General features: G+C 35.6%; 1 protein-coding gene across 1 annotated transcript in view; it reads left to right on the top strand.

Annotated features, from left to right (window-relative positions):
* Positions 1-20,064, top strand: part of USH2A (usherin) — a 923,574-nt gene that overhangs the window by 679,241 nt on the left and 224,269 nt on the right. Inside the window, exons 47-49 of the mRNA NM_001191425.2 lie at positions 4,201-4,399; positions 7,531-7,699; positions 16,185-16,406. Of these exons, the coding sequence (NP_001178354.2) occupies positions 4,201-4,399; positions 7,531-7,699; positions 16,185-16,406 (590 nt within the window). The remainder of the gene's footprint in view (positions 1-4,200; positions 4,400-7,530; positions 7,700-16,184; positions 16,407-20,064) is intronic.

Genomic DNA, 20,064 nt, shown 5'->3' with positions numbered 1-20,064 from the left:
CAATCAATCCTAAAGGAAATCAACCCTGGATAGTCATTGGAAGGACTGATGCTAAAGTACTAATATTTTGGCCACCTGATGCAAAGAGTAAATTCACTGGAAAAGACCCTGATGCTGAGACAGATTGAGAGCAGGAGGAAAAGGGGGTGACAGAAGATGAGATGATTGGATGACATCACCGATTCAATGGACTTGAGTTTGAGCAAACTCTGGGAGATAGTGAAGGACAAGGGAGGCCTGACATGTTATAGTCCATGGGGTCACAATGAGTCAGACTTGACTCAGTGACTGGACAACAACGTAATACTTTTAGCTTGAACTACATGCTTAAACACTTGACTTTACACTGCTGTAAAGTGTAATTTGACATGTTTCTGGTATGCATGTTTTATATCCCCTAATACTTAAGGACACAGAGTTCTACCTTTTGATATTTTACTTACTACCAGTTATGCTAAGGCTTCCCTGGTGGCTCAGATGGTAAAGAGTTTATCTGCAGTGCAGGAGACCCAGGTTCGATCCCTGGGTTGGGAAGATCTCCTGGAGAAGGAAATAGCAACCCATTTCAGTATTCTTGCCTGGAAAATCCCATGGAGGGAGGAGCTTGTTAGGTTACAGTCCATCGGGTCGCAAAGAGTCAGACACGACTGAGCATCTTCACTTCTTCTCAGTTATGCTAAAGCTTCCCAGGTGGCGCTAGTGGTAAATAACCCACTTGCCAATGCAGGAGACGTAGGAGATGAGGGTTTTATCTCTGGGTCAGGAAGATCCCCTGGAGAAGAGCATGACCACCCACTCCAGGTTTCAAGCCTGGAGAATCCCATGGACAGAGGAGCCTGGTGGACTACAGTCTGTAGGGTCACAGAGAGTCAGACATGACTGAAGTGACTTAGCACATAGCACATAGTTAGGCTAAACATTCTAGTGGAGAATTAAGCATTCGATAGCTTGATTTGAGAGCAGATAAATAATATTGTCATCATATTACATTTATTTAGTATTAAAAGTCCCCTGATCATTTTTGATAACCACAATCTGGAATAGTATTTGAAGAAGCTGACAAAAATGACCTAGTTGAGTAGGCATTTTTAAAAGGCCTCGGTAAACAAGTTCAAGGAATCTGGAGCTATTTATAACAATTTATGGATAAATTGGGGTTTCCCTGGTGGCTCAGATGGTAAAGCGTCTGCCTGCAATTTGGGAAACCTGGGTTTGATCCCTGGGTCAGGAAGATCCTCTGGAGAAGGAAATGGCAACCCACTCCAATACTCATGCCTGAAAAATTCCATGGACAGAGGAGCCTGGTAAGCTACAGTCCATGGGGTTGCAAAGAATCGGACACAACTGAGCAACTTCACTTTGTTTCCTTTCTTTCTATAGATAAATTGTTTGTAAAAGACAAACTTCAGATTGTCTCTCCAGTATTTCACATTAATTCATATGGTTTAAGAATGTTCCTTCAATTTTACTCTCCAACATCAAAGCAACAGAGCCATTAATCCACTTCATGTGTGTATTTCTCAGAGATGTCTTTCATTTCAAACCAAAAGATTTTTTCAGTGTCACTGTCATGGGCTCCAGTGAGAGTTGGACAGGTGCTAAGCCCCCTATTTTTCTTTGATCACGTATATTAGTGTACCTAACTCAGATCCTCAACATCAAAACTTTTTATGCTAGCACTAAAAATATAGGTGGTCTCTCTTCCTGGTTATGCTGTGCAAAAAAAGAGAAGTTACACTAACTAGAAATGGTATTTTCCAGACTTTGCTAGTTTACCAGCTTTTGTAGATAAGTCAGACCCTTGAATGTCACTTAAAGGTAGTCTTTTCTGTAGCTGGTTATGCAATGAATACAGAAGAGGTATCTGAAAAAATGTGGAATTAATTTTGAGAGTTGTATAAAGACCTTAGAATAATAATGGTGAATATACAAGTCACCTATGAAACTGTTCTCTTATAGATGCCATTAATTTCTTATCTACAGAGTCTTATTAGTGAATGTGTTATGTTTGTACCTCCAAGAAAACGAAATAATTTTCTTTTTTTTCTTTTTCAGCAGTCTATTAAAATGTCAAGGTTTATCTTGACTGCTGCTTTTTAATGTAAATGTTTGGGCCTAATTGAATTCCTAATATGTAATGTCACTTAGAATTCTGATCGAGTTCAGTAATTTGGCCTGTAAAGACACACTTTTCCTTAAAATGGAAAGTATAACAAAAATATTATTTGACACAATGTCAGAATGATAGTCAACATAAGTTATTATGATAATATTTTAATATTGCTTGAGTATAAGGACTAAGCTCATATGTGCTTGTTATTCCTCAAAGTAGTTATTGAAATGTTTCATAGGTAAAGCTAACCTATAACTATGTAGGTTACGTTACGGTTACCATAATGGTTATGTTACGGTTGAAGATTCTAGAATTATAAAAATCAATCTTGAATGTCCGAGTTCCATTCCTGTTTTTGAAAACAATAAGAGCAAAAGTAATTATTTTATATTTGCCTGATGTTCTGCAGATAGTAGCCTTTCTTTACCCTGCTAAATTGCAAGAATATGCCTTATCAAAATCTCTGGGGCTTTATTAAAATCTTTACTTTCTGTTTATAGATCATCTTAAAATACTAAAGATAGTACAGGTATGTCATCTAGGCTGAATCATTCTGACAAGTAGATGTAAGTGCCAAAATAAAGTTCTGTACATTAATCTGAGAGTAAATAATTTTATTCCAGATTGACTCTTCTTTGAAAACTTGATGCTATGATCTCATTCAGAACAGCAGATGAAATACTAATAGATCATTGAAAATGCAGTTTTGGTGTGATGTTATGCCTCCATTGTTTACCAAACCACTAAAAAAAAAAACAGACGCTTATATGTTTAGAATAAATTGTGGCTCAATTTTTAAAACTCAAACATCTTCAAGAATATAGTGATATAAAGAAGTTTGTTATGGGAATCTCCAATTCCTGAATTTCTGACCACAAAGCATATCTGATCATGGTATATAAAGAACTATTGGAAAATTAAATCTGTTTTTGTGAGTCAAAAATTAAGATAAAGTATATTTGGAGGGAGCATATCAATTATATCAGTTGATAAAATATTTAAATATTATGTGTTGATAAATAAATTTATTGAAAAGTGGTATCAACTGTTACCTTATCAACTGATAAAAAGATTTTATCAGTTTGGTCATGCACTTTGTCTATGTGACAAAATAACCAACAGTAGAGGCTCAAGTAAGTAGTTCTGGAGGTAGATTGTTGTTGGCATTGGTTCAGTTATACCAGATATCTCAGGGGCATCTTTGTGCTTTGCATGGCCTTTCTCAAATGATTGCAAGATAATTGAAGTGACTGCTGAAATTTCAGACATCATATTCAGCAGAAAGAAAGAAAAGGGGAAAAGGCCACAGCCACATCAAGGAAGATAAAATTTCCTAGGGACCTTCATTAGACTCTTAACATCTTCTCGTTACATCTTTTTGCGCAGCAGAGGATCACATGGCTAGTCCTAGCTCAGAGAAGGAAGGCAAAGGAGTAGAAATTGCGAGTAGGGTTTAAGTCTGCTGCATATTGTAATTTCCATGCTATTCACTTTGTGTGTCTGCTAAGTCGTTTCAGTCCAACTCTTTGCAACCCTGTGGACTATAGTTTGCCAGGCTCCTCTGTTCGTAGGATTCTCCATCAAGAATACTGGACTGGATTTCCATGTGCTCCTCCAGGGGATCTTCCCCACTGAGGGATCTAACCTGTGTCTCTTACATCTCCTGCAATGGCGGGCGGGTTCTTTACCACTACTGCCACTTGGGAAGCCCATCCTATGTACTATATCACATTATTTGTGTCTTATTTTTACTTATCAACCAAAATTTTCTGTTGATTTTACTGACTAGCCGCAAACAATGATACATTCTTTTTGCCTCTGAAATTTAAAGTAGGAGACCACTGAACACTTGTCATGGTGTTATTCTCCCAAGAGCGTAAATGATTTTGGTTGATTTTCAAAACATAGCCTATGGTGGTAGCATATGAGTGTATATATTATTTTGCTTCAGCTTTTTCATTAGGAAGTTGTTGATGAAATAGACCTTTTGACCAAACTGGAAGACTAATTGAAAAGTAGATCAGGCTGATAGCAGCAAAGTCAAATGTTGTCTTTTTCAGAAGTATTGATTATTCTGTCCATTGCAGATCCCTTCAAATTAAATGGATGTCTCCAGGGAGGCCAAGTGGCATCATTCTTGGATATGATCTCTTACGGAAAACATGGCGTCCGTGCTCTAAAACTAAGAAGTTAATGAAGGACCACCCTGGTGGACTCTGCAAGGCAGTGGAGTGTCAAAAACATGAACTTCTTTGTGGAACCAGGTGCTACTCCCCTGAGGCTAAGGTAAATCTTTTCAAACGAGTCAGTAAAATATGTTTTTCCCACTAAATTCTCTGGGCTGAAATCACTTGCCTCTTAAACCATGGTTTATCATGTTCAGTATTTCCACTAGTCTAACAAGAAGACCCCGTGGGAAAGAAAGGATGCCTATAAAAATCTCATCTTCCTCATGAGCATTTTAGCCTTCTCATTTTTCATCATCTTCATAGAAAAAAAAATGAGCTTATTGAAATGATAAGGAACCTCCCAAATTTGTACTTGATTGAATGAGTTGAATATTCTTTACAACAAATTCATTCAGCTACAGGTGGCTGTTTTACATGACACTGATGAGTAACTGTGAGCCGGACCTTTCATGGTTTGTCTGAAATATTTTTAAACTATGGCCATTTGCAGATTAATGTTCATATTAGTTTGAGCTTAAGAATCAGATCAATAATACAGCTAGACAGAGGAGTTTATAAATGGTTTTTATTGACAAATGATGCAGAAAATCCTTAGTTTGAAGATAGGATTTCACATAATGAAATAACATTCCTATTTGTCAACAACATCACACATTCAATGACTAAAGCTACTACTAAATTCAAAAGATTCACTGCAAAAGGACTCAGTAATTAAGAAAGTGAGTTGTTGAAGTAAGATGGATCAAAATGCTTATTATTATTGCTGACACTTGCTAAGCTGTTTTTATCTAAGAAATGTTATAAAACTAGTAGTTACTAACTATACATTTTTTTTGACATTTAGGCTCCAGAATTGTCATTAAGCCCAAGTTCTATATCATTTTAAGCCATTAAATGTGTGCCATCTGGTGAATATACTTTCATAAAATGAAATGAAATTTAGGATTTCTGAGAGAAAAACATGCTAGAATAAATTTTCCTATTAAAAACGTTCTCCAAGAGAAAGAAAACTTTGATGCATTAAACAAAGTCTTACTTTTGTTTTCAGGATTAAGGGCACATGCAGGTTTTGTCAGTGAAAGAGAGTAAAGGAAGTCAATTACAATTTCAAGAGAAAAAATTTGTTCGTAGATTTCTGTCTGCGGTTAACAATCAATATATATTTCCTGGGTGAGAGGTTGAAGGGATGTAGAAAATAGACTTCTTGTGAGTCTAAGAGCCTTTTGGCTAAATATACATCAGAATCATCTGTAATAATTATACAATTATTTCCTATTTGATTACAGCCATGGATCTCAAACCCCAGTGAGTATCATACCTGGAGGTCCCACCCCCAGAGTAAGTTTTGGATAGAGCATGAGAATTTGCATTTCTAACAGGTTTCCAGGTGAGGCCTCCTCCGTCTGGTCCAGGGACCTCACTTTGAGAATCACTAGTTTACAGAATTACTTCTGGAAAACCTAGAGCAAGGAACAGGCTGCCTATTTCAATATTAGCTACACCTTACCAGCTCAAGTTACTAAAATTGTTTTCTCAGCCAATGAACTTAAAGATTAAATTAGAAGATTAAGAAATACTCCATTCAAGGGCAAACATCTCAAAAGAAATCATTTCTTGAAAATGTTCCCTTTGGGGCCCCCTTGATAATCAAAACCAGTGTGTGTTAGAAGAAAAGCATAAGTTTTATGTGACTGAAGGAGCCTGAGAATGGCATTGACAATGAACAAATGGAAGGAAATCAGATGCGATGACCCATCAATAAATAAATACTTGAATATTTAAAAGAATGGTAAGTCCTAGAGACTCTGAAGGAAAAGACTGGTGGATGTGCTTTGGTGTCCAAGAACTCTGTATGTGAATGGAACTTTAATAGATGCTTTAAGATTATACAATGCACGACACAATTTAAGTTACTGTCATAAAACAAGAAGAATGTGTGTATTGTTTTACCCTGCAAGCAAAAATGACCACCATTCCTAAATCCCAAATAAACACAAAGAGTTTTTCCTTAGTTCTTTAAAATGGAGCGTAATTTGAAATTTTACTTTTCACTCAGAATGTGGCATCAAAGAAAGGAGTCATGCAATTTGTCCTTGGAATCAGACTGATTTTGAATCTTCATTGCTAGTAACTAAAAACAAAACCAACTTATTCCAGTTGGTTTACCAGGGCTACCTGAGGAACCACAGAAAGAGATTTCTGCCCAGTTTCTTTGCTCTTTGGTCACTTCTGAGAAATGAATGAAGTACTAAGCTTGCCTTCAGATTTAGTTATTCCATACTCTGCTCCCTTGGGATACAGCATGAATCAAATGTTGGTGCAGGCTGCGGTAGCAATGAGCAAAGAGGAAAAAGAGAAGCTCCTCTTAAACAGTGGTTGATTTTTGTCTGCCACAGGAAGCATCTATCTAGTTAATGTAACTTATGCCAAGTACAGGTTCTGAGGCTACATCTCAGCACTGTTCAGTGTCTCATTTGCTCTAGATACAGAGTGTCAGTCTCTCAGACCTCAAGTGAGCATGCAAAGTGATTATTTGATTGTTTGAGCACATAATTTCTTCCACAGCTCCTGGAGAAAACACATTGTTAAAAGGGCTTCTCAAAATTAATTTCCATATAAATTTCCTTTTATATAGATACATGTATATACATACACATACATATATGTATACATATTATAAATACATACATACATACATACGTAAATACACATATATTCATACATTTTATATATATATAAATGTTGGACACTGTTGAGGTTGCCTTGTCTGAAGATTGGGTTCACCAGTAAGCAATCATATAAATTAGTATAAGGAAAATGCAAGGTATTAAAAAAAAAGACCAATAAGAGGTTTCCATAGATGTGGTGCTGTTTAACAATCATTAAAATAAAAACATATATACAAAATAAATTGTTCATTTGCAACTCAAAATCATCTTCACATTGGAAGCACTGACATTCAAAAAATAATTCATACTTATAGCATATTATAATAGAGCACAAAGCATGGTCAAAGGCTAAAAGAAGCTACATTGTATTGAATTGCAATGATAGAATTTGAATGATATTCAGAATATGTATCTTTTAAACCTTTGAAATTTTATCAGAAATATGCTACATTTGATCTAAGATCAAGGCCTTGTTAGATAATAACAGTATCACATAAGATATGCTGGTATAATACTCTTAATAAAACTATTTATTTTACACCTGATTCTCAAATTCCAGGTTTGTTGTAATGGATCTCTCTATGACCCTCGGCCTGGACATGCCTGTTGTGAAGAGAAGTACATAGCATTTGTTTTGAACTCAACTGGAGTTTGTTGTGGTGGCCGCTTACGAGAGAGACAACCAAATCATCAGTGTTGCTCAGGGTATTATATTAGAATTCTACCAGGTGAGGATCAATTCCAGGTGTATTCAGTAATATTGGGAACTAGAAAAAGCAAACACATGACTTATGTCAGTGAATTGTTTTAAGTACCTTCCCACCAAAAAAAAAACACATAGCTAACAGTAGCCACTAACACGTAGCCAATGTTCTGTTTTAGATATCATTTCTTGTTTCAGCTTTCTTTAAATATAAGCAAGACAAAGCACAAAGCAAAAAGGAAATACAAGGGACTTGTTATATGTACTACATAAAGAAATATACCTGGAGAGCTGGATAACTGCCTTTTTTGTGACTTTATCCACATTGCTGAGTACTTCATCATAAACTCTGAATTTCTTGGTATATCACTCCATGCAACTGTTCTCCATTTTCTCCATTTCCATTCTGAACAGTGCATGCGTTGTTCCTTATTGTTGCTGTTCAGTTGCTCAGTCATTTCTCACTCTTTGTGACCCCATGGACAGCACCTTACCAGGCTTCCCTGTCCTTCACCATCTCTCAGAGCTTCCTCAAACTCATGTCCATTGAGTCAGTGATGCCATCAACCCATCTTGTCCTCTGTCGTCCCCTTCTCCTCCTGCCTTCAATCTTTCCTAGCATCTTTCCCAGCATCTTTTCCAATGAGTTGGAACTTTGCATCAGGTGGCCAAAGTGTTGGAGTTTCAGCTTTAGAATCAGTCCTTCTAATGAATATTCAGGATTGACTTCCTTTAGAATTGACTGATTTGATCCCCTTTCAGCCCAAGGTGCTCTCAAGAGTCTTCTCCAACACCACAGTCCAAAAGCATCAATTCAGTGCTCAGCCTTTTTTATGGTCCAACTCTCACATCCATACATGACTACTGGAAAAACCATAGCTTTGACTACATGGCGCTTTGTCAGCAAAGTAATGTCTCTGCTTTTTAATATGCTGTCTAGGTTGATTATAGCTTTTCTTCCAAGGAGCAAGTGTCTTCTTATTTCAATGGCTGCAGTCACCATCTGCAGTGATTTTGGAGCCCAGGAAAATAAAGTCTTACTGTTTCCATTGTTTCCCACTTCTATTTGCTATGGAGTGATGGGACCAAATGCCATGGTCTTCATTTTTTGAATGTTGAGTTTTAAGCCAGTTTTTTCACTGTCCTCTTTCATTTTCATCAAGAGGCTCTTTAGTTCCTCTTTGCTTTCTGCCATAAGGGTAGTATCACCTGGATATCTAAGGTTATTGATATTTCTCCTTACAACCTTGATTCCAGCTTGTGATTCATCCAGCCTGGCACTTTGCATGATGTTCTCTGCATAGAAGTTAAATAAGCAGGGTGACAATATACAGCCTTGATATACTCCTTTCCCAATTTTGAACCAGTCTGTTATTTCATGTCTGGTTCTAACTGTTGCTTCTTGACCTGCATACAGATTTCTCAGGAGGCAGGTTAGGTTGTCTGGTATTCCCATCTCTTTAAGACTTTTCCACAGTTTGTTGTGAACCACACAGTCAAAGGCTTTAATGCAGTCAATGAAGCAGAAGTAGAGGTTTTCTGGAATTCTCTTGCTTTTTCTATGATCCCACATATGTTGCCAATTTGATTTCTGGTTCTTCTGCCTTTTCAAATCCAACTTGAACATCTGGAAGTTCTTGGGTCACATAATGTTGAAGCCTAGCTTGGAGAATTTTTAGCATTGCTTTGCTTGCATGTGAGATGAGTGAAATTTTGTGGTAGTTTGAACATTCTTTGGTATTACCTTTCTTTTGGATTGGAATGGCATTGTTCTTAGGTGGATGGTTATCACAAATTCCATTTATCTGAGGCTAGCCCATTGTTAGTACCCCTCATTACTCTACACCTGGCAGAGCTAGGTGGGATTAGTAAAGAGTAGCAATCAGGAATTTTTCCCTCCTCACCTTCTTTTCCTTCTATCTTATCAGCTGACTGAATAAGCCATTTTCCAAATTCAACTACACAAAACAGTGTCCAATGACTTAACTGAAAATAAAGATAACAATTTGCATTTATAAAACATTTACGAAACAACAAGCATCTGGCAGGCTCTGTATTCAAGATTTTAATTATAATATGATACCATATATATTTTTCACAACTGTAGGACACTGGTATTTTATTTAAAGTTTCCAAACATAGAAAGAGGTTCAAAAAGAATCAATAACATGCCTAGATTCACATAGATTAATTAATTAATTTTGAAAACCTACCTTTGTTAAAGTACTATTATTTATGATTCTTCCACAAAGATGCTTTTGTAATTCTTTGTAAAAGTACTATTTTTTTCTAATTATTATGCAAAAAAATACTTTCATAATTAAGGAACTCTTAATCAACTGGATTTTCCAAGTAAGAAAACACAATGGTGATGTAACCAAGGATTAAAGTCTTAACTTTGTTATACTACAAGTCATAATGTTAAGCAACCAATCAGACACTGTCAAATGCTTTACTCTCTCAAAATAATTTGCACTTTGGGAATTTTCGACTATATTTCACATTTTTCCTCCTTTGCAAAAAAAAAAAAAGCCTTGAAAATTACAACCACAGATGTGAGATGAAAATTTTCTGCTGTCCCGTCCTTCCCATTCTTCAGACCAATAGGTCATATTAGGTTTTTCTCTAATTGCATTTTCATCTCCACGTCACATTAAAATTTTTAATAAGTCATGATTTGCAAAGAACTGTCCCAACTCTGAAAAATATCCACTTTGCCTAAAATTGATGAAAATCACTTGGTTATATTTGTCAAAGCTGTGAACACCTAGGAGATTTGCCCATCATCTTTCTCAATCCTGACACAAAGTGTCAGATCTTGAACTAAGAAAAACAATCTACTTTTATTCTATTTCCAAATAAAATTCAACTTTTTTCCCCCAAAGAAGGTCCAAAAATTAAATAAGTCCTGGAAGCTCAAAGGTCATTTATTGATATTATGCAAGCCTTTCTGTTGAGTATTGGCCACATTTAGATCTTTTAAGTGGCTAATTTTTCAGAGGATTAGGATGCCTACCTTGATATCAAAGGAAAAAAATGCAATCTTACGAGATAATCAAAGAGAATGTTTTGCTCCAATCACTAATACCGATGTACCTAATTGAAGATGTTATATTGTGACCTCAGTCTTCAGCCAGTGGTCTTTATTACCTGGTTTAACACCGTTTACATCATGAAAGAAAAACATGTTGATCCCAAAGCATCTTATTTGGTGGTTTTAGTCACTAGGTTGTGTCTGGCTCTTTGCGACCTTGTGGACTGTAACTTGCCAGGCTTCTCTGTCCATGGCATTTCCCAGGTAGGAATATTGGAGTGGGTTGCCATTTCCTTCTCCAGAGGATCTTCCCCCCCCACGGGTCAAACCCACATCTCCTGCATTGCAGGTGGATTCTTTACTGCTGAGCCTCCAGGGAAGCCCCAAACTATATTTCAGTGTAATTAAAATTCACTCAGTAGTCTGCCAGTTCAAGACAGACAGATCTAGGCATTTTGATATTTCTAGACAAGTCTGAAATATTGGTGAATAATATTTATCTAATTTTGGTGAATAATGTTGACTTCATTTTTTTCTCACAACTTTCCTCCATAGAACCCCACAACAAAGAGCAGCAGAGAAATGAATGCACTTTCCACTCCCCTTTTTTTATAAATATGCTAATGACCTCAAGCTAAATGTTAATGTGGGTCATTCTTTGATAAGAATAACAATTAACTGTTAAGACTGCATGGTAGCTTTTAAAGAGAAAACATTTTCAAGCCTGTCGTGAAATAGATTCATTTTGAGAGGTTAATGAGAAGGTGACTGATCCTTGTATCTTATGTCTAATAGCCCTTTTTTGAGGGGGAAAAAAATCAGTTTTACTTCTCATTGATATAATCCACACCTCTTTTTATGAAGCCTTTTCTTCTGTCAGTAACTGAATAACATTCTGAGGGATTCAGGGAAATATGACTGAAATATCCAATTGATACTTGTTATACTCAGAAGTGGACTTTTTTTAAAGGATTGGTTTTCCCCAATATAAGTATATACACTGTTCTTCTAAGCCCACCATTGTCCTAAGTGATGTTTAATTAACTGATGGTGCCTGGACCACGTGACACATTACGGTAAAGAAAGTCTACCAACAAGGGACACTGCGCATTCTCTAGCTGTAGAGATTTAAGAAATGGGAACTACACTGCAGATCAGAGAGGAGAAACCTCTCACCTAGAAAAACATAACAAATACAGTAACTTCACTGTTCGCAGAAAATCCTTTCTCCTTTTCCTTAGGTACTTCTTATAAGTAGAATCATATAATATTGGTCTTTTTGTGACTGGCTTATTTCATATATTTTCAAGGTTCATCCATGTGGTAGCCCATGTCAGAATTTCCTTCCTATTTCAGGTTGAACAATATTCCATTGTATGTATTTACAACATTTGGTTTATCTGTTCATCTGAGGATGGACATTTGAGCTGTTTCCAGTGTTCTTGCCTGGAGAATCCCAGGGACGGGGGAGCCTGGTAGGCTGCTGTCTATGGGATCGCACAGAGTCGGACATGGCTGAAGCGACTTAGCAGCAGCAGCAGCAGCAGCAGCAGCAGCATGTCTTGACTGTTGTGAATAAGGCTGTTGTAAGCAGTGCTATACAATTATCTATTCAAGTCCTTGCTTTCAGTTTTTTGGCTATATACCCAAAAATGGAATTCCTATATTATATGGTAACTCTATGTTTAATTTTTTGAGGAACTGCTATAGTGTTTTCCACAGTAGCTGCACCATCTGGCATTCTCAACAGCAATGCACAGGGTTCCAACTTCCCTATTTTCTTGCTAACACTTGTTGTTTTCTGTTTTTGTTTTGTTTTTATAGTAACCATAACTGGGTGTGAAATAGTATCTCATTGTGATTTTGATACACATTTCCCTAATAATTCATAATATTGAATTTATTTGTGCTTATTGGTCATATGTGTATGTGTGTGTGTGTGTGTATGTGTGTATATGTATATATATATATATAAATATCTTCTTTAGAGGAATGTCTACATGTATCCTTTGTGTGTGTGTGTGTGTGTGTGCTTAATTGCTCAGTTGTGTCTGATTCTTTGCAACCCCATGGACTGTAGCCTGCCAGGCTCCTCTGTCCATGGGGATTCTCCAGGCAAGAATACTGGAGTAGGTGGGTTGCCATGCCCTCTTCCAAGGGATCTTCCCAACTCAGGGATTGAACCAAGGTCTCCCACACTGCAGGCGGATTTTTTACCATCTGAGACACCAGGGAAGCCTATATGTATCCTTTGCCCATATTTTAACTAGATTTTGTTTTTGCTGTTGAGTTGTAGTTCTTTATGTATTCTGCATATTGGTACCATATTAAATATATGGTTTACAATTACTTTCTCCTATGGGTCATGGTTTTAATCAGTTGATAGTGTCTTTGCATGCCTAACACTTTTTAATTTTGATGAAGTCTAAATGATCTATTTTTCTTGTTATTGCCTGTGCTTTTGGTGTCATATCCAAGAAATTATTGCCAAAGCCAATGTCATTAAACTTTTCTCCTTAAAAATGTATAGTTTTAGCTTTTACATTTAGGTCTTGGGCCCATTTTTATTTAATTTGTGTATATAGTGTAAGATATGGGTTCAACTTCATTCTTTTATATATATATATATATATATATATATATATATTTTTTTTTTTTTACTTTGCAATATTGTATTGGTTTTGCCATACTTCATTCTTTCTATTTGGATGTCTAGTTTTTCCACTGACATTTGTTGAAAAGAAGGTCCTTTCTCCCAATGAATGGTCTTGACATCCTTTTGGGAAATCATTTGATTATATATGCAAGGTTTTATTTCTGAGCTCTCTATTTTATTCCATTGGTTATATGTCTGTCTTTGTACTAGGATCACATCATTTTGATTACCGTAGCTTTACTGTAAGGTTTGAAATCAAGCAATGTGATATTGACAACTTTGTTCTTTTTTAAGATTGTTTGGCTATCTGAGGTACCTGGAGACTCCATTTGAATATTAAGATTGATTTTTCTATTTTTGCAAGAAGTATTATTGGGATTTTAATAGGGATTGCATTGAATCAGATCACTTTGTATAATATTGGCATATTAACAATATCAGGCCTTCTAATCCTTGAATGTGGAATATCCAATTTAATTCTAATTTCTTTTAGCCACAGTTTATAGTTTTCACTCTACATTTCCTTTACCTCCTTGATTAAGCTTATTCTTAGGTGCTTTTATATTATTGTAAATGAAATTGTTTTTTAAATTTCCTTTACAAATTTTTAATTTTTATTTTTATAATATATATTTTATATGTTGACTTTATATCCTGCAACTCTGCTGAATTCTCTTATTAGTTCAGACTGGGTTTTAAGTGTGAAATCTTTAGGGTTTTCTACCCATGAAATTACATTGTCTGTGAACAGAGATAAATTTTACTTTTTCCATTTCAGTATGGATGCATTTTATTTCTTTTTCTTGCAAAATTGCTCTGGTTATCCTTTAAATATTATGTTGAAAAGGAATGGTGAAAATCAGATCCTTGTCATCTTCCTGATCTTAGAAGAAATGATTTCTTGAGTATAACATTGGTTGTAGGGTTTCCTCACATGTTTTTTATTGTGTTGAGGTATTCTCTTCTACTTCTGGTTTTTTAAATGTTTTTCTAACATAAAAGTTTTGAATTTGTCAAATGCTTTTTCTGTACAAGTGAGATGGCCATGTGTTTTCCTTCTTTCCTTCCACTAATATGGTTCCTGAGTGATTTTTGTATGTTGAATTATCCTTGCATTTCAAGAATAAATCCCACTTGGTTATGTTGTATAATCCTTTGAATGTGCTACTGAAAGAAAGAAAGAATGCTTGAGAGAATTCTCCAGTGAAGCCATCTAGTCCAGGACTTTTCTTTGCTGGGAGGTTTTGATTAGTGATTCAATCATGTTAACTAGCTATCAGTCTATTCAGATTTTCTATTTCTTCATGATTTAGTCTTGGTAGGTTACATGCTTCTAGTATTTGTCCATTTCATCTAGTGGGATGGGTTTTTGACCAATAAATTTTGGACAAGAAAGACCTCAGGGATAACTGCTAAGAGTTCTTGTCCTATTTTCGTGCTCTTTATATATCTGCCCATAGTTAAATATTGTCCCATTTTAAATATCATTTTGGTTAGCAGTTCATATTGCTTTTATTAACCAAGTTTTGGCATATCCTGGCTTCATAAAAAGATGAGCTAATTGACAGAGATCAGGGAGTCAAAGATGAATTTCTGAAGCAAACCTTAATTCTTCATGGATCTTGTGCCTTTTCTTAAGAAGGTTTGGCAAGTTATTAACTACATTATGAAAATCTTTTCTGGACCTTGATTTAAATTTGTAAAACCTGCCAGGATGGCCATCATATTCACATACCTTATAAGATTTAATGAAGGAATAGTGTCCAGGAATAAAGATATGTCTAAGAAGAGGCAGTGGAGGAAAGAGAAAAGGGTCTGATGAAGATGTGGAAAGGAGAAAACTAGTAAGGCAAAAGGGAGAGAAGGTCAAGGTTCAGGGGGTTAGGAAGGAGATCAACTCGGAATTGGTCATGAGATACAAAAGGAAGATGAAGTTTGATTTTCAGATCTTCCAATTTCTTATTAGTCTTTTCTAAGATATCCTTCAGAAAATCCATTAAAATTTTTTTCTGTCTTTAAAGTTTTCCTATCCTTTAGACAATGCTTCATACAAAAAAAAAAAAAAAGCGCACTACTGATATTTAGAGTATTTGAATCCTTTCATCCCAAGGCACTATGCAAAAGATTATTTTATTCTTATCTCAGGTTTCCCAGAATATCACATGAAGGGTAAATGTAGATGTAACTATGTCAGTGAAATTCAGTGTCCACCATAGCTCAACAAAATACTAATATGCAGACTTGAATATAGTATTTTTACCTCCTCTCACTTAATTAACCTTTTCACTGGAAATATTTTTTGATTAAGTAAATATAGTTTAAGTAAATTATAATCAAAAGCAATATGAATTGATCAAGAATTGTTTTCTGAATCCATACAAAAAACTTTTTTTCCAAAAAAAATTATACTAAATAGATAGAAGAGTATTTGTACACAGATCTTTTTTATAATGCCACTTAATCCATGTCACCAGAACTTCACGTGCTCATGTAGTAGCAGTCAGAGAGAAAATAGGCAACATAGCCTTGCCTCTAAGTTGGCATATGTGTATGTCATGTTTATACACCTTCAATATGTTTGTTTATACATGTTTATCACCTTCAGTGCAAAATTGAAACATGTTTATACACCTTCAGTGCAAAAATGTTCATACGCCTTAATGTAAAAATTTTGAAGTTGTATTGAGATTTTGTATCTCCGGTATGACAATATCCTGTCAAGTGGTTGGCATCTGCAGGATCGTTGTGATAACATTTCGTTGTGAGTCAAAGCATATTTTTTTAACTCATGCAATGATGGTTATTGTCCTAAATTGACAGGTGAAGTATGTTGTCCAGATGAACAGCACAATCGGGTTTCCGCTGGCCTAGGCAACTCCTGCTGTGGCAGAATGCCGTACTCCACCTCAGGAAAGCAGATTTGCTGTGCTGGGAGGCTCCATGATGGCCATGGCCAGCAGTGCTGTGGTGGACAGATTGTGAGCAAAGATTTCGAGTGCTGCGGGGGAGAGGAAGAGGGTGTGGTATACAGTCGCCTTCCAGGTAAGGGAGCCTTGTCTACTTTTCAGTAAACAGAGAATCTGTGAAGCAGAGAAGTTGACAGATTTGCCTTAGATATAAAACATATAAGTAATGAAAGTTTATTTTAATTACATCTGATGCAACAACTAACTACACACTAATACAGAAAAATGTAATCTCACATTTTTATGTGCATGTGATGTATTTCATAAAAACAGACCAAAACTGTGTCATGTCCACCAAAAAGCAAACAAACACATGAATGCATTGGTTCTGGACCAAAAGAATAATTCACAGCAATACTGATAAGGTACAAATTATTACTGATGATGTTGTGTACAAATTCTTTTACTCCCTTTCTGCTATAGCTATTAAGTTAACATTAATAGCAATCATTGTCATTGAGTACTTACTACCTAGGAGGTACCATGCCCAGTGTTTTATACATTATTGCCTCAATTAATCTTTACAAAATGGTTACTATTATTATTCATGTTTTTAAATGAGGAAACTGAGGCACAGAGATTAGACATTTGCACAAGATTACACATTTAGTCAGATCTAGATTTGGGTGTGCCTGAAAGGTATAAAATCGGGGCAATGGTCTTTAAGAAAACAACATGATGAAGACAAAACAAATATAAGAATTATAATTTTAATTATATAGCTTCTGGCATCTCTATTTTTTCCCCCTGACATGTTTAACTTACACCCTTGGTCACCTTTTCATATAAAAATGGCTTTGTACTATAATTATCCAGAGAGAATAGAAAGATATTATCTAGAAAGAATAGATAATTCATTCTTTTCTGTTACATAGTTGATCAAACTATTTTTTAATGATTTTAAGTTTATAGAAGTGACTTTAAGCTTCACAACTCATCATTATAATTTTATAGAAATGTTTGATTATTGTCAAATTTGGAGAAATACCTACCAAGGATTTTTAACGTTTTAGGATGTTATAACTCATTTTGTCTTAAGGTGATTTGCAGTGACTCGTCTTAGCTATTTGTTGACTTGACAGTATCATTACCAGTTTTCATGGATATCCTTACTGTATGACTGAATTTATAAGTTGTATTTTGTCATAGATGCCATTGTTTTATCTACAAATAAGTAAGAAGTTGAGATTTTTCCAATATGAGTTATTTCTGTTCATAATTTGTATGATCAAAGTAATCAAATTGCTTATGCATTGCTTCAATCCTAGATCCAACATTTTCTTTTAATAGTTTCCTACTTTGGGTATGATTTGAAATTTATCTTGTTACAGTTTTCTTCTTGATGTCAGACTATTTCAGTTGATTCCATTGTTCATTTTTATAGCTTTTGTCTCATATTAATTTTTCTATCTGATCTTTCTTTAAACCTTTCCTTTACATGCATACAAATTCAAAGTTTGTGATTTCTCGCATTACTTATCTTTCCAAATTGTAGTTAAAATGACATACTTAAGCCTTGAAAACTTTTATTTTATTTTATTTTATTTTTAAACTTTACAACATTGTATTAGTTTTGCCAAGTATCGAAATGAATCTGCCACAGGTATACATGTGTTCCCCATCCTGAACCCTCCTCCCTCCTCCCTCCCCATACCATCCCTCTGGGTCGTCCCAGTGCACCAGCCCCAAGCATCCAATAAAGTGATTAAAATCATATTAGCTACTGAACCCAAACTAAATATTCCCCAGAGTCAACTTCCCCTTGGTTTGAGCTCAAAAAGGTCCATGGCTACCCCAGTTTTAATCAATATGAGGACACATATAACAGATGGCAAGTTAAAAGGGCAAGAGACAGTGGCCAAAACAAATTGTAGTTATATATCATACATTTGCAAATTTCATAAAAATGTATAACCATGATTGCCTTGGAAGGGGCTCATGCAAGCAAAGGACCTTGAAGATCAAGTTTCCTGAGCTTTAAGGTAAATCTATCCCTAGTATGTGTTGGAAGTCTAGCCCCTCCAACTTAAGATTTTGGGACATCATAGTATCTTGATGGAGATGAACTATGAACTCTCCACTATCTTTCTATAATTTCTTCTCTTTTCAAAAAAATCAAAGAATTATCCATAATACAAGTAACAATTATTTAAATTATTATAGTTTTATTGTTAAATACCATGTTCTTCTATACATTCTCTTTTCTGTAAAGCTCTGATGTAAACTATTAAGAGGAGCTCTTCAATAATGAAGTTAATCAAAATTATTGAAAGTATCGATCCTGGCTATACCAAAATCTTGTCCCTTAATAAGAATATAGACTCTCAGTATTTGGGTAGCCCTTATATAAAGAAGAAATGCTAAATTTAATTAAAATTAATTTTTAATTATTCATAATTAAATTTCAATCCTCCCAATGTGGGACAGACTAATCTCCTTCTTTGAACCAAAGGAAAAAAAATCCCTGATTTCTGATTATTTTTATCTCTGAATAGCTATCAAGGGTATTTCCAAGGCATTTACTATCCTGTGAAGTTGTAGATCACCTCTTTGGATCCACAATTGTATCCATCTTAGGTATTTTTAAAATCCAAACCAGTGGGATATATCTCGAGGAGGATTTTAATATATATGCTGTCAAGTTGGCTGATAGTCGTATGTCACTATGTTGGTTTCCATCAACTGTCCAGAAAATAGTAAGAGTAAATAGTCCTACATACAACAGAATTAGATTTCAATTATGACATTTTCATTGACCTGACGAATTTAAGGATTACCTCTGGATCTGTCCTATATGCTAACAAGAAACTTGACTTTGCCAGGAAAAACAAAAACAAAAAGGAAAAACCAACCTCCCAAGATCTTCAAAATTCAATGTTATATTAAATCAGATAATACATGCACAAGTGACCATGTAGATGCACAGTCATTTCAGAAATTTCCTCCATGGATAGTAGATGTAAGAGGCTAGTATTCTAAATATAGTCAAGAAATATAGCCAGTCAAGAAATCCAGCCCAGTGTCTCCTTGTTATTCAGTTGCTCTGTTGTATCTAACTCTTTGCAACCCCATCGACTGCAGCACACCAGGGCTTCCCTGTCCATCACCTTCTCCTGGAGCTTACTCAGACTCATGTCTATTGAGTCAGTGATGCCATCTAACAATCTTGTCCCCTGTCATCCCCTTCTCCTCCTGCCTTCAATCTTTCCCAGCATCAGGATCTTTTCTAATGACTCACTGCTTCACATCAGGTGGCCAGAGTATTGGAGCTTCAGCTTCAGCATCAGTCCTTCCAATGAATATTCAGGGTTGATTTCCTTTAAGATTGACTGGTTTGACATCCTTGCAGTCCAAGGAACTCCAAAGTACTGTTTACTGGCTAAAAGATGTACACAAAGAACAGGAGACAAATTGTAGCAAGGATTTCCCTGGTGGCCCAGTGGTTAAGACTTTGACTTCTAGTACAGGGAGCAGTGGTTCAGTCCCTGGGCAGAGGAACTAAGATCCCACATGCCTCATGGCCAAAAAACAAAACACACACACACACACAAAAAAAAAACAAAGAAATATTGAACAAGTTCAATAAAGACCTAAAAATATTACAATATGAAAAAGTAGGCAACATTCCATTTTCACTGTTTGCCAAGCTGAGTTCTGTGTGCTTCATATACATTGACATGTTTCATCCTTAGAGCAAACCCTATGAGATAGGTACTATTATTATCTCCACTTTA

The sequence above is a fragment of the Bos taurus genome, chromosome 16, assembly GCF_002263795.3.
Source record: "Bos taurus isolate L1 Dominette 01449 registration number 42190680 breed Hereford chromosome 16, ARS-UCD2.0, whole genome shotgun sequence".
Classification (NCBI taxonomy): Eukaryota; Metazoa; Chordata; class Mammalia; order Artiodactyla; family Bovidae; genus Bos; species Bos taurus.
The sequence above is the reverse complement of the archived record's forward strand: the minus strand, read 5'-3'. Positions and strand labels throughout refer to the sequence as shown.